The sequence below is a fragment of the Oncorhynchus mykiss genome, chromosome 6 (genome assembly GCF_057628025.1).
Source record: "Oncorhynchus mykiss isolate SJ-2025 chromosome 6, ASM5762802v1, whole genome shotgun sequence".
In the NCBI taxonomy this organism is placed as follows: Eukaryota; Metazoa; Chordata; class Actinopteri; order Salmoniformes; family Salmonidae; genus Oncorhynchus; species Oncorhynchus mykiss.
Window position 1 is genome coordinate 74,137,990 of NC_143027.1, and position 15,887 is coordinate 74,153,876.

The following is a 15,887-nucleotide window of genomic DNA, read 5'->3' on the forward strand; positions in this document are numbered from 1 at the left end:
ACCTATACATGTACTCATAGACATGAAGATGAGTAATGGCTACGAAGCCCAGATCAGATGGCAGGGATGTGACCCACTGAGCCCTCCTCTAATTCATCGCTCTACACCACTGATCCTAAATCAGGTGGTTACCTTAATGTGAGACATGGCCACAATGACCCTACCTGAAGCCGTACCCACAAAATGAGGAGCTAAAAGCAGACTATAAGAGCAGGCAATCTTTCCAGAGAAAGCTAATGCTAGCCCCTACTAGTCCATAAGCTGCTTACTCTGGGCTCCTACAGATATGGAGAGTTGGAGGGACCTCCTCTCTGTAGTTAAAAGCTAATTAATTCATTCACTGGTCTGTAATGTGATTCTGCTGAAACATTACCATCTATTACCAACGGCCCTCTGTGTCATGTTCAAACCAGATGGCAATTAGGTTCTGTATGGGCGACAATTTTCTGTTGATGGCAATGTAACAGACTTCCTTCGTCACCAGGGCTGAGCACAGCACACTCGGAGCTAGCCGGCAGCAGCTTACATGGGCAGCTCATAGACTGCCTTTCCCACCCTTAGTCATTTTCAAAAGAGTGTGACAGACAGGCAGTATTATTCTGCATGAATTGCACTGAGTATACCAAACATTAGGACTCTAATATATATGCAGACTATCTATATGCAGACTATCTAGAATAATATGTTCCAGTCAAACGGATGACAGATGACCTGCTCTCACCTTCTCCAGGCTGACCCCAGTCCTCTTGACCAGGGCCTGCAGTCTAGCGATGGTCTCGTTCTCCCTCAGCAGGTAGGAGTTGAGGGCGGAGCTGGCCAGGTTGCCGTTGCGTCTGTCCGTGACCATGTCGGTGGAGCGGAAGCCCCGGTGTTTGGCCTGGCCCTGGCTGTGGAGCGGGTTCCCCTCCGGAGACACACCGAAGGCCAACAGCACCTCGGAGATCTCCTGGATGAACTCTAGCTTGTTGGGGAACAGAGGGAGGTCCTCTGGCAGCTCAATGAAGTGGTTGTCGATGTCCACGAAACACAAGTTGGCCTGGAATGACAGGTGGTCTTGTTTAGTTGTCAATGTAAACATGTCGGTGAAACAGAGAACACCAGAGAGAAGCAAACTGAGTGATAGTTAGGTTCTTGTTATAGCAGAACCATTCCCACTTTGCTCCACTAGGTGGCTTAACGCAGAGCAGTACCAATTGCGGTATAGTGAGAAAAGATGTGGATGACTTCAAGACATTAACCGAAGACAGTAATATAATATCAACAGATATTCTGAATGGGATAAACTACTCTTTTGAATAAGATGAGCCCTGCATTGTTGATCTGCTGCTTTTCATCTGAAGAGTATTAGGATTTAAATATAGAAATGGATGAATAAGGCAATATTGAGATTGACATAAGTCCTCAATTCACAAAATCTCAGGCTTTTTATTCATCATAGCTCTTTCCATTGGACTGGCTGCAGATGTGTAAAAGCTGGTTGCACACACAGCACCCTTCCTCCAGATGTGTAAAAGCTTGTTGCACACACAGCACCCTTCCTCCAGATGTGTAAAAGCTTGTTGCAACAGCACCCTTCCTCCAGATGTGTAAAAGCTGGTTGCACACACAGCACCCTTCCTCCAGATGTGTAAAAGCTGGTTGCACACACAGCACCCTTCCTCCAGATGTGTAAAAGCTTGTTGCAACAGCACCCTTCCTCCAGATGTGTAAAAGCTGGTTGCACACACAGCACCCTTCCTCCAGATGTGTAAAAGCTTGTTGCAACCGCACCCTTCCTCCAGATGTGTAAAAGCTGGTTGCACACACAGCACCCTTCCTCCAGATGTGTAAAAGCTGGTTGCACACACAGCACCCTTCCTCCAGATGTGTAAAAGCTGGCTGCACACACAGCACCCTTCCTCCAGATGTGTAAAAGCTTGTTGCAACAGCACCCTTCCTCCAGATGTGTAAAAGCTGGTTGCACACACAGCACCCTTCCTCCAGATGTGTAAAAGCTGGTTGCGCACACAGCACCCTTCCTCCAGATGTGTAAAAGCTTGTTGCAACAGCACCCTTCCTCCAGATGTGTAAAAGCTGGTTGCACACACAGCACCCTTCCTCCAGATGTGTAAAAGCTTGTTGCAACAGCACCCTTCCTCCAGATGTGTAAAAGCTGGTTGCACACACAGCACCCTTCCTCCAGGCTCTGTGTTGAAGGGCCTTTAGCAGAATTGCTGTGTACAGTAGCAAAGCAACGTGTTTTGATCAACCGTAAAAGCATGGGTAAGCTACAGCATGGTTAATGAGGGCTGTTTGTCCTCACAAAGGAAACACTCTACCCTTTGAGAACATCATTAAGAAGTAAACACAAACCCATTTTATTTAAGAACAATCATTAAGCATGAATAATGATTCATGATAACCATTTAACATTTATCAATGGGTTATCTAAGTAATTAATCAATCATATAAGTAAATTGATAAAAGAATTCACCTCCTTCGTGTAAATTTGGTGGAAAAACGACTGTTAATCAAAACGGAGGACAAAAACAAGCCTGAAGAGCTAGGGAACAAGGGATGGTTTGTAATCTGTGTTGTAAGGCCCTGTGATTCTCTCTACAGATTAGCCAATTTCATGCCGTCACTTTGTTGGGTGTATCAGACAGCAGATGGAGATGGGGTTGGCAGGAGTGTCCAGAGGGAAGTTGTTGTTAGTATTCTCAGCACAAACAACATTCACGCATTGCAATCTGATTAGAAATGACTTGTTATCGCTCTGACAGGCTGCATTTAAAGAGGGCTGGGCTGAGGGAATCAAACTAAATGGTTTCAGCTAGAGCTGAATGTTTCCAATTAAAAAAGCCTTTTGGAGAGAAGGAATAGGGAGGATGGGAGAGGAGAGAAAGAAGATAAATTAAAAAGGTAAACTACCCTAGAGAAATAATTACATGCATAAATTTCAAAAATATCTATTTCGATTTGTGTGTGTGCGTGTGTGTGTGTATGGGAGTAGCTGTGCGTATGTGCGTGTGTGCAAACATGCGTGCATAGGTGCATGAGTGTATAGGTTACCTCCTGGGGCAGCTCTAGTTTGGTGCGGTCACCCTCTCCGTTGGAGTGTAGGCCCATCAGGTAGGGCACTGGGGCATCCAGGAAGTGCAGCAGTGAGGCGGGCAGGATGGGCACATAGACATGCTGCCACTGGAAAGGGAACATTAAGGCTGTGATGCTCTCGGCCACAGTCATCAGCCTCTGGTAGTCTGTCACACAAACAACAGAGGAGAGAGTCACAAACTGACTGGTTTTATATGGTCACAAAGGCTAAATGTTTTGACACCTACAGTATGCAATGTATTGTAATGTACAGGGTTAAACAGTCCACTCCAAGTCAAGTGTTTGGCATCCATGTAAACTTCCAACCAGTCCTGTTTATCTACATTCCTTCTCTATCAGTCACCACAAGTCTATATTCAGTAGCAGCTAAGTCTTTGCTGTTCTACTGCCAAAATAACTACTAGTTCTTCATTTGGCCTTCTGTTCTCCCCTGTTCTCCCCCCAGAACAGCCCCCCCCCCCCCCCCTCTCCCCCCAGAACAGGACCTCTCCCCTCTCTCCCCAGAACAGGCCCTCTCCCCTCTCCTCTCTCCCCCCAGAACAGGCCTTCTCCCCTCTCCTCTCTCCCCCAGAACAGGCCCTCTCCCCTCTCCACAGAACAGGCCCTCTCCCCTCTCCTCTCTCCACAGAACAGGCCCTCTCCCCTCTCTCCCCAGAACAGGCATTCTCCCCTCTCCTCTCTCCCCCAGAACAGGCCTTCTCCCCTCTCCTCTCTCCCCCAGAACAGGCCCTCTCCCCTCTCCACAGAACAGGCCCTCTCCCCTCTCCTCTCTCCACAGAACAGGCCCTCTCCCCTCTCTCCCCAGAACAGGCATTCTCCCCTCTCCTCTCTCCCCCAGAACAGGCCTTCTCCCCTCTCCTCTCTCCCCCAGAACAGGCCCTCTCCCCTCTCCACAGAACAGGCCCTCTCCCCTCTCTTCTCTCCCCCCAGAACAAGCCCTCTCCCCTCTCTCCCCAAAACAGGCCCTCTCCTCTCTCCCCCCAGAACAGAACCCCCCCAACCCTCCCCCCAGAACAGGCCCTCTCCCCTGGTTGGGCCACCTCTCCCAGGACCTGGGCAAGGGACTAAGAGACAAGAATACAAATCTAGCCTGTCTGCTGGTGCTCTGACCTTACCTGGTGAACAACAACAGGCCTTTTCAGAGCACGATACCACCCTCCTGAGAAAAACCACAAACAGACACAGGCAGACAGACAAACGCACGCACGCAAACGCAAGGAAGTGTGCTCACGCACAGCTAATCTAGTCTAAGAGAAAACACACTCTTTAATAGGGTCATTCATCAGATATTCAACTGGGGCTAATCTAATGAGCTTCAGTGTTGGTGTAGTCCTCCACTTGTCCTCCCCTCTGTTGCGCTGCTTTCCACAAGGACTTTCCAAGACGAATAAGGTCATCTGAGCCTATTTGAGTGGTTTGCTAACAGAATGAGAGCTCTATATACGGACTACTAACATGCAGGACAGGTAGGGGAAATGGCAAGCTTCCATTGATCTACTTGGAGAGATGGGAAAAACAGCAGCAAATGCTCATTTCAACGAAGATTCATGTACTGTATGTGGGAAAGACACTGGCCAGGCCAGGGCCTATGTATCTGAGTTATGAATTATGCCTCTATTTTTAGAACAGACTCTCTCCAGTCAGCTAATTTTTAGTATGGGGCATCACTTGCCTCAGCCTATGCAGTTTTAACTAACAACACCCTGTCCCTGCTCAGTGGAAAACTCACAGGTTCACACTCTAGAAAACACTCCTTAGCACACATTCTGCAATGAGCCTTCTGGAGAAAAAAAGGGATGATGTCATTTCCAACCAATCATCTTTACCCTGCATCACTGACTGCATCCTCCTCCTTATCCTCCTGCAAGGGTTGCCTAGCAACACCACACCATTGCTCCTCTAGCCCCTGACAGATTTATAAACAATTTGCCTTTTCCCTGTCTCCGTAATGGATCCTATCAACACGCCAGCTCCACAATCCTGAAACAATCTTCCTGCTGCACTCCACTGACTCTGATCAACGTCAACGTGCTTCCATGGAAGAAGAATATGCCATTCTGTATAAAACCTCCAACATTGGTCTCTGAACAAAACAATTCCTGATTGGAGCTGATTTATTATGTATAATGCTGTTTCTTTTCACACATAGTGGAAGACCTGTTTCTATCAATTCGGTTGATCTCATTTTTATATGTGCTAAATGACCTGTGTCATATCTAAATATCTCTCATTCCTCCCAAAAAAGTCCTCTTGAATGTGTCCCTTATTCACTGTCAATCTCTCTCAGTGTGGGCCTGGGGTTGAACATGAGCAGGGGGAAACAAAGGCCTGATCACAGCACACACACTGCTGCTGCAAAACAGCCTGTCTACCCCAGCAACTCACACCAGCACACCAGATACACACACACACACACACACACACACACACACACACACACACACACACACACACACACACACACACACACACACACACACACACACACACACACACACACACACACACACACACACACACACACACACACACACACACACACACACAGGCTAGGCCTGAGCTGAGAGCCCGTGAGGAGAAACTAAGATTTACATAAGCTGGGAAGAACACAGCTTTCCTTAAAGATCCAATGCAGCCGTTTTTATCTCAATATCAAATAACTCCTGGGTGACAATGTTGAATCTTAATGTGATTGTTTCAAATTAAAATGGTTAAAAAATACATATATAAAAATAGCTTCTTAGCAAAGGGCAATGTCTCAAGCAAGAATTGTGCTAGGACTGTCTGGGTAGGGAGGGGAAAACTAGCTGTTATCTGTTATTGGCAGAGAGGTTTGGAACTCTAACTTTATTGGTCTATTAACAAATTTAGCGCATGGTGATGTCACCATGGAAGGCCAAAACTCCATCCCACCAAAACATGCATACATTTCAGGCTGTCTTTTCAAACAGCTCTCACACTAAAAGTCCATTATCATTTTCACCATTTCACAGTATTAATACAAACTCATAGTATGGAAATATATATAAAACACTGGGAAATTGAGTAGTTGACTGCACTGGGCCTTTAATGGAATCACAGGATAGTTTATTTAATCTGCCTGGATAATAGTTCCAATGAACATACCGAAGATCCTAAGCAAAACTGTTATTTCTGATTTCTTCTAAAATGTCAGTATTTCTGTTGAAATATTAAATCACAATCCCTTCTAAAAGCGATGGGGACAATAGACAGAAAACCACAGAAAGTTCAGCAGATCAGAGAGAAAGATCCTAAGTAAGGACTTACGCTGTGAGTAGAGCAGGATCTGGATCTCCAACAGGGCACAGGTAAACAGCTGGAGGACGTTCTCCACCCCCAGCAGCTCAAACACCTGGCTGATAGGGAAGTCAAAGAGAGGCAGCTCTGCCGTGCTGGGCCTCTGGCACACCACTGGCCCATACACCCCCGAGAACTTCAGGGAGCGCCCAGCGGGAGGCAGGGGCACCTCATACAGGATGTTGTAGACATAGCTCTCCAAGGGGAGGGGTGGGGGCTGGATGGAGGAGACGGCCTGGTGGAGCTGCTGGAGCACCTTCCTGCAGGCCTGGGGGAAGGCCATGGGCGCGATGAGGCAGATGCACTTGGACACGTAGAGCGTGTCGCGGCTGATGTCGTAGGAGTTGAAGCGCTGCAGCCGGGAGATGGAAGGCGTGGGGAGGAGCGTGTGTTGGGGGTGGGGGTTGAGAGGGTGGGGTTGGAGGTGGCACTGGTCCTCGGGGCACCGCGGGGTGGTGGGGGTGTGCAGGATGTCGTATTGTTCAGCATTGTGCATGTGGTACAGGGTCTGCATGGCGCTGCAGATCTGCTTGCTGGTCACCTCCTCGTAGAAAGTGAGGGCGAAGCCGTACGTCCGCGAGCCATCCTCCCGAGTGATGATGAAGGAGTGGAACTGAGGCTCACGTGTGTCGGCCTGCGTGCGGAAGGCCAGACCCTTTGGCATACACAGCTGAGAGAGCAGGTAATAGATCAGGTTAGTCGATCAGTAAAATGATACAGGTTCTAATCCATAATGATATACAGATGTAAACCCTGGAAACAGAAATGGGTATAGCTTCAAATAAAATGCACTTTGTGTTAGTTACACATTCCGCACTTCCCTTACCATGCCAACGGCATCCTGGTCAAAGGGACTCCACTCCACATTCTCTGGGTAGTGTGCTAGAACTTTGGATTTAAAGGTTCTCCGCAGTGGACTCTGCTCAAAATTCTCACCTGAAAGAGAGGGAGAAGTAGAGAGACAGAGAAAAAGACAGAAGAAAAAAGAGAGAGCAAAAAAATTCAGGACTCAGGGCCCAAAGAGCAACAGAAGTGCAAAAGGATGCAGAGGCCCAATCAGAAGCAGACTTGAGGCACAAGACAACCCTCCTCACGGGAAATAGGAAGTGAGCACAGTGGTCTGGAAAGAAAGGCTGTATTGCATCATGTAAAGCTGTCAACAGCATCCTGTACTGGGTCAGTGAACGAAAGTAACCGCTGCCAAAGAGGTCAAATAGTCAGATAGTAATACTATGTATTGGGTTTTGTTTGTATAAATCTATACAGAAAAAGACAATGCTTGTTGCTTATAAGAAAACAAACTTCTACATATAGAATTACCAGTAAAGTGACAGCTTTTATGGCAATACAGGCAAAGCAACCCGCAAAACAATCAATCAATCAATCAAACAAACCAACACAAATTAAATTGATTCAGATCCACAGTGAAAGCAGAAGTGATGCACACACCAAGACATGATTGATAAGTCATTCAGAGTGGAAGGGGAGAGAACACATTGGCCAAGCAACACCAGCGCTGGTACATGTAGGTAGAACTGGGTGTGTGAGAGGTAGAGACGCAGTGATTGTCAAACAGATTGGCTTGTTGTTCAGTAGCTAGCTTCCAAAAGAGGAGGTGAAGGTAGAGCAGGAGGAGGAGGTGGAGGAAGAAGAAGAAGGAGTAGGAGGAGAGAGGGAGGACCGGGAAGGGTGGAAAGAGGGAGGAAGGACAGAAGGAAAAGTGCTTGCAGAGTTCCCCTCACCTGTACAGAACTGAGTTCTCAGAAACATTACAAATCAACAAAAGGAGAGTGCTGTGGAACAAGGGCGTGTCAGGTTAAAGGAGCAAGCGGAGGTGAGGCCATTCTGAGGAGGGGGGCTGGTGGGGGTTACCTTCATCTGCACTCGCCAATCCTCTGGCCCCATCTCTGAATTTAGTAGCCTCTATATACTGGCATAAAGCTAGACAACAGATAAAACAACAGTAATTAATCACATGGCTACTGCTGAGTACCGCATCACTTCTCAATATGTGTATACACAGCAGGAGTTACTCAGGACAGAAGGGTTCTGACAGTGTTCTCCTATAGGTGAGAGAAACACTGAGGGAACAACACATCCTCTTCATGTGTGTATGGAGGCACAGCGTTTCTGTCAGGTTTAGGTTTCTGTCAAGATTCTGTCTAAACCAGCTGGGTGTGTTTTCAGAGAATGTGTGTTGCTGTAGCAATGCGGTGCTCTCCTCTCCTCTCCAAAGCCCATGATTAATCCCTGTTGTCAATGCTATGCTGTGGATTATGATATTACAGTGAACACACTTGAAGAACTATATCTGTGTGTTATAATACATGAGGGAATATGATCAGGCCTGTGCTGGTTCTGAAGGAAGCAACACAGTGTAACTTACGAAGAATGAGATCATTTAAAAACACCCGAGAGGATTGTGGACGATCCAAAAAAACACACATTAACTGTGGTGTTTCAGAACAAGTGGAATGTGGTAGACACATGGCTATAAAAAAGAGACAAGGGTAATGAACAAAGAAAGTATTTATTAAACAATAAGTTATTCTGAAAGTATTAAAAAATATGTGCTCTGCTGTAAGTCAAAGTTATGAATGACACATTCTTCCCTGTATGGTCATAACAGTGCATTGCCCCATGGAGTCTTGTCTTGAAAAAGGCCTGGCAGCTCAAACATCAATAATAAACAGTCTCCATTCTATACTGTTGTCTTTGTCTTTCTCTAGTCAAAGCTATGAACAAACATGTTCTTGATTGCCTGAGGTAGAAGTCGGTAGATCATGTGTATCCTAAGACAGTCAGTGGGAGATCATAATAAGAATCTCTAGACTGGTCCCTGTGTTCCTTCCTACACTGTCCACAAAGATAGATCAACCTGGGGGATGGATGTTATTCTACAGTACAATTTGCATATACCACGCCCCTCCATTCCCCCATACACCCCAATGTCTGCCACCCATGACTGAGAAAACCTACATGCCAAGTATAGAGCTTAACTTGACTTCACAGTAAATATGGAATACTTGCTTCTTTTAGTATTTGTCTAGTAGGTTTCTTCAAAGAATAAACTGATGTGTTTTGATTATACTGACTGCTGTTTGCAAGGGCCAATATGTTTTCATTATATTATTATTATACTAACTGCTGTTAGGAATAACCAATATGTTATGATTGTACTATTATTATATTGACATCTTAGCAAGGGCTAATAGTCAGCCCAAGATAAAGTAAATGATCTCCATCCCTGGGGAGTTTATAGCACACCTGCTATCACACAGGTGTCAGTCTGCTGATTCATTTAGTGTTATCCTGATTTAGACACAGAGAAGGAGATAGAAAACCTATGTCTGCATCTCTCTCCCTGTGCCATGGCTAGGGTCCAGTCCTCCTCCAGTCCGGCTGTCACACACATTATACACCACATTTTAGAGCTGAGGGAGCCTGTGGCTGTGTGGGACGTATGACGTCCCTGAGTCAGGAGATCTGGTCCAATCCAGAGCCTCTCCCAGACCTTCCTCTCTAACCCATCAAATGTCTTTCCTTTCTGTGATAACCCACAAATAGGACCATTTCTGATTGGTCTGACGGGTAAACCTGTCTGGCCTAAACCATCATTTTCCTCACCCACTCACCTACAGTGGGGTGATCCAGTGATGCTGTGGAAAATAAATCCTCTTTCCTGAGTACTGAGTAATGTGATTGATTCATTGTGTGTCTGCTTGACCATGTTATTCTGCTTATTTTAGCTGGAATTTAGTGACAGCTGAACAAAACTGAAGAATCTAGGTTTCCATCCAATTGGTGACAGATTTTCATGTGAATATTCTAAAATCTGCATAAATAAAATATGCACATTTTCCAACCAGTTGTGTGATGGTTATTATATCAATATTTGCAGATAAAGGCATTTCCACCGCCATTTTGTGCATAATTAATTTGACAGACACAGAAAGATACCCCCATGTCGAACCAACAAATTATCTGACACCATTTATTGTACCAAAACCTTGTGTATCCATCACAGGTGTCATGATTATTTTTATACGGTATAACTTTACTCGCATAAAAACATGGTTTGTGATGATGATGAGGGAAAATAAATGCTAATGCTCACCCTATTTTATTTCACTGTGCGTCTTTGCTGTGATTCAGATTTAAAGGTAAGTGTTGATGTCTCTCTGTTATTCAACCGGGGGTGAGACAAAAATATATATTTTTATGCCCAATGTAGGCTTTGAAAAGCACCAGCAAATAGGCTACCAGTGTGACAAGAGCCGCTGGCTGCTGGTAAGCTTTCTTGACTTGGACATCCATTTTTGACAATACATGACCTTTGTTTAACCTTTGTTGACCTTTGTTTAACCAGCAGCTTCACCCATAGCGAGCAGGTGACAGGGAAGAACTACCATTGACCTTTGGGTCTAGGGCTCCTTTGTGTGTCTGCTTGCTCCTCAGGTTGTCCTTGCTCGCCTCAGTTCCTCGTTCCGAGTTTTTCTTTCTCCCAGGCCCACAGTCCCAGCACCAAACCCAGCACCTAACCCCTGGTTTTCCAGCCCTGATATCAGCACGATTTCCAATCCAGCCCCAACACCTTCCTGGTGCCAGCCCCAATACCAGTACCAACCCTGGATACAGAAGTGACCAACCACAATTGCCACCTCCAGCCAGACGCCACCCCTTCCCCTCCCCCAACATAAAGACACAAACATACCGTGAACCATTCCACCAGACTAGGTATTTCTAAACTGAACACCGTGAACCATTCCACCAGACTAGGTATTTCTAAACTGAACACCGTGAACCATTCCACCAGACTAGGTATTTCTAAACTGCCGGGGCTACACTAAATAAAAATGTCATTCACATTTATATATTATATCCTGTCACATTTTCAAACATTCCATTTATATACTCCAATGGGGCTATATATTTGGGAGAGGTATTTTTAAACATTCCATTTATATACTCCAATGGGGCTATATATTTGGGAGAGGTATTTTTAAACATTCCATTTATATACTCCAATGGGGCTATATATTTGGGAGAGGTATTTTTAAACATTCCATTTATATACTCCAATGAGGCTATATATTTGGGAGAGGTATTTTTAAACATTCCATTTATATACTCCAATGGGGCTATATATTTGGGAGAGGTATTTTTATTGCATAAGTAGCCTTGTTTCACTGCCAATTTTTTTTTTAATCATCTAGTGTTCAGTGAAATAACAACACAATATCAAATACAGGTAGCCTAGTCAAATAATTAACATCCAATCACATTAACCTTTACTCTCTCGCGGGAATTCCACAAACGGTCCGTATGTAGCCAAACATAGCTGCTGCTCATTCCGTTTGCTCCAAAACTGATAAATGGTTAAAAAAAAGTAAGGCCAACATCCATAGACACATACCAGCTCTACTGGTAGTACTACTACGACCAGCAGTACTACACCTGCACCTGTCAACAACACAAGTTGTTCTGCTTCCACGAGCACATCCAATGTTAGCATCAGTAATTCTACATTTGTTGTTAGCCCAGTTAGCATGGACACTGACAGTTGTGAATCTGATGCAGCCGAAGAGCTACTGCCCCCTTACCCGGGAAAGCACCGAACAACAGACAGGGACATTGGACCATCAAAAAGGGGGCAAATATGATGAGAACTACATTGATTTGGGGTTCAATTATATTAGGAGTAGTGCCTTTCCTCAGCCACAGCGTGTTATATCTGCAAAAGTACAATCTCACAAGTCAATGAAACCTTCACTCTTGTGGAGACATTTAGAAACAAATCATGCCAATTTGAAATATAAGCCACAGGAGTTTTTTGAGTGAGAATTAAGACTAATTTTCAGTAGTAAGACATGTATGAAAGCAACAGATACCATTAATAAGAAGGGGCTAAAACTCGTCTTTCAACCACTCCACAAATTTATTTTTAATTAACAAACTATAGTTTTGGCAAGTCGGTTAGGACATCTAATTTGTGCATGACACAAGTAATTTGTCCAACAATTTTTTACAGACAGAGTACTTCCCTTAAATTCACTGTATCACAATTCCATTTGGTCAGACGTTTACATACACAAAATAGACTGTGCCTTTAAACAGCTTGGAAAATTCCAGAAAATGATGTCATGGCTTTAGAAGCTTCTGATAGGCTAATTGACTTTATTGGAGTCAATTGGAGGTGTAATTGTGAATGTATTTCAAGGCCAACCTTCCAACTCAGTGCCTCTTTGCTTGACATCATGGAAAATCAAAAGAAATCAGCCAAGACCTCAACAACAACAAAAAATGGTAGACCTCCACAAGTCTGGCTCATCCTTGGTAGCAATGTCCAAACGCCTGAAGGTACCATGTTCATCTGTACAAACAATAGTACCAAGTATAAACACCATGGGACTACGCAGCCGTCATACCGCTCAGGAAGGAGACGCGTTGTTTCCTAGAGATGAACGTATATTGGTGCGAGAAGTGCAAATCAATCTCAGAACAACAGCAAAGGACCTTGTGAAGACGCTGGAGGAAGCAGATACAAAAGTATCTATATCCATAGTAAAACGAGTCCTATATTGACATAACCTGAAAGGCTGCTCAGCAAGGAAGAAGCCGCTGCTCCAAAACTGCCATAAAAAAGCTAGACTACGGTTTGCAACTGCACATGGGGACAAAGATCGTACTTTTTGGAGAAATGTCCTCTGGTCTGATGAACATAAAATAGAACTGTTTGGCCATAATGACCATCGTTATGTTTGGAGGAAAAAGGGGGAGGCTTGCAAGCCGAAGAACACCATCCCAACCGTGAAGCACGAAGGTGGCAGCATCATGTTATAGGGGTGTTTTGATACAGGAGGGACTGGAAAATGGTGCATTTCACAAATTAGATGGCATCATGAGGCAGGGGAGGACCTAACACCTCAGCTCGTGCTGTATGGGGTGGGCCGAAGGCCTAATCCATCGAAGGCCTTCACCAAGTTCTGGCCCACCCTCACGTGTTTGAAGGAAGCACTGTGGTCCTCCCGCAACCTGCTGGTAGGGAAAAGCGTAGAGACCACCCCCCAGGCAGTGGCCATGGTAGGCCACGGAAGCCCTGGGGTGGTACGGAAGGAAGGGGGCCTCGACCCAAGGCGAAGGGTCCCCCACAATACCCTAGGACCCGGCGGCCATGGACTGACAGTGCTGCGGCGCCGTTTTTATGTGTATGAAATGATATAAAAAATGTATGAGCTGTTTTTAAAGGAAATGTGTTAATAAAACATTTCCAAAAGAAAAAAAAATTAGGCAGGAAAATGATGTGGATATATTGAAGCAACATCTCAAGACATCAGTCAGGAAGTTAAAGCTTGGTCGCAAATGAGTCTTCCAAATAGACACCATCCCAACCGTGAAGCACGGGGGTGGCAGCATACTTCCAAAGTTGCGGCAAAATGGTTTAAGGACAACAAAGTCAAGGTATTGGAGTGGCCATCACAAAGCCCTGACTTCATCCTATAGAAAATGTGTGGCCAGAATTGAAAAGGCGTGTGCGAGCAAGGACTCCTACAAACCTGACTCAGTTAGACCAGCTCTGTCAGGAGGAATGGGCAAAAATTCACCCAATTTATTGTGGAAGGCTACCTGAAACGTTTGACACAGGTTAAACAATTTCAAGGCAATGCTACCAAATACTAATTGAGTATATGTAAACTTCTAATGCACTGGGAATGTAATGAAAGAACTAAAAGCTGAAATTAATCATTCTCTCTACTATTATTCTGACATTTCACATTCTTAAAATGAAGTGGTGATCCTAACTGACCTAAGTAAGACAGGGACTTTTTACTTGGATTAAATGTCAGGAATTGTGAAAAAACTGAGTTTAAATGTATTTGGCTAAGGTGTATGTAAACTTCCAACTTCAACTGTATATGGTGAGCTACCGAGTGGTTAGGACAGGCAAGCCCCATACTATTGTGGAGGACTTAATTATTCCTGCTGCCGCGGATATGGCTGGGACAATGCTGGGGGAAAAGGACAAGAAAACTATACAGACAATGTCTTCATCAAACAACACCGTTTCACGACGCATCAGTGACATGGCAGGAGATGTTTTGAAACAATTACCGCTTTGCATACAAGCCAGTGAATTCTATGTGTTATAGCTGGATGAGTCAACAGACATGGCGGGCCTGGCACAGCTCCTGGTATATGTCCGTTACGTTTATGGGGGGTCAATTAAGGAAGTCATCCTCTTCTGCAAACCACTGGAAACCAGGACAACTGGAGAGGATATTTTTAAATGACTGGACAGCTTTGTGACATCAAATGGACTTTGATGGTCAAGACATGTCGGTATCTGTACTGATGGTGCAAAAGTCATGACAGGGAGACATAGTGGAGTGGTAACACGCGTACAAGGAGTTGCTCCTGACGTCACTTGGGTACACTGCAGCATCCCCCGAGAGGCTCTTGCTACCAAAGGAATGCCTGACAGCTTGAAAGACGTTTTGGACAGTACAGTGAAAATGGTTACCTTTGTTAAAGCAAGGCTCCTGAGCTCTTGTGTATTTTCTACGCTCTGCAATGATATGGGCAGCAACCATGTAACGATTTTACAACATACAGAAGTGCGCTGGTTATAAACTGGAAAAGTATTGACACGTTTTTTAAAATTGAGAGACGTTCTTAAGGTTTTCTTTACTGACCATAATTTTCACTTGTCTGACCACTTGCATGATGACAAATTTCTCACAAGACTGGCATATCTGGGTGATGTTTTTTCTTGCCTGAATGATCTGAATCTAGTATTACAGGGACTCTCCTCAACTATATTCATTGTGCGGGACAACATGGAGGCTATGATTAAGAAGTTGGAGCTCTTGTCTGTCTGGATTAACAAGGACAACACACAGGTCTTTCCAGCATTGTATGATTTTCTGTGTGGCAGCCTTACAATAATGGCAAAAAAATAACATTTTAAAGTGCGCTTGGATTTGATGTGATTATAAAAAGCTTGGGAACCTGATGATTGTTACCTGTTTGATTGTTTCCTGTTTTTGTTTATTGACTGCATTTCTTTTTAGTCTTTTGTTAGTTTCTCATTTCATTAACTTACGTTGATTGATTGCTTATTGTTTGAATTGTTTATTATTTAGAATTTTTACTAAATTTGATTAGAAATGTTATTTTGAAGAAAATAACAAATGTATTGTGTTTGTTGAACCAGCTAAACAGCTGTTCTTAGCAAACGTGTTTGCCGTTACCTTTCTAGCTAATAGGATATGTTAGAGATTACACTTCCTCTTCCAATTATAATGTGGGGAGGTAAAAATTATGAAAAACGATGTACCAAATCTAGTCATTTTAAAATGTTGATTACTTCTTGCAACAAGGCAACAGTTAACAAGTCGTCCCAGATAAATGATGCAGTGCCCCCCTTGGGTCAATAGAGGTATTCCGTGTGACTAACACTTCAGTTAATTACTATA

At 44.4% G+C, this 15,887-nt stretch overlaps 1 protein-coding gene across 5 annotated transcripts in view; it reads right to left on the minus strand.

The window, feature by feature from the left end:
* dennd5a (DENN/MADD domain containing 5A) overlaps positions 1 to 15,887 on the minus strand; it is a 96,626-nt gene that overhangs the window by 22,987 nt on the left and 57,752 nt on the right. For 3 of the 5 annotated variants that reach the window (XR_016496860.1, XM_021607632.3, XM_090238846.1), the window contains exons 2-6: positions 8,284 to 8,352; positions 7,238 to 7,347; positions 6,382 to 7,081; positions 3,052 to 3,239; positions 722 to 1,036 (exon numbers count right to left, since the gene is read on the minus strand). Coding sequence is in view for 3 of the 5 variants with exons in the window: in XM_021607632.3 (XP_021463307.3) it covers positions 722 to 1,036; positions 3,052 to 3,239; positions 6,382 to 7,081; positions 7,238 to 7,347; positions 8,284 to 8,352 (1,382 nt within the window). In the remaining 2 variants the exon portion in view is untranslated. The remainder of the gene's footprint in view (positions 1 to 721; positions 1,037 to 3,051; positions 3,240 to 6,381; positions 7,082 to 7,237; positions 7,348 to 8,283; positions 8,353 to 15,887) is intronic. The other 2 variants (XR_016496861.1, XM_021607633.3) reach the window with 1 other exon arrangement.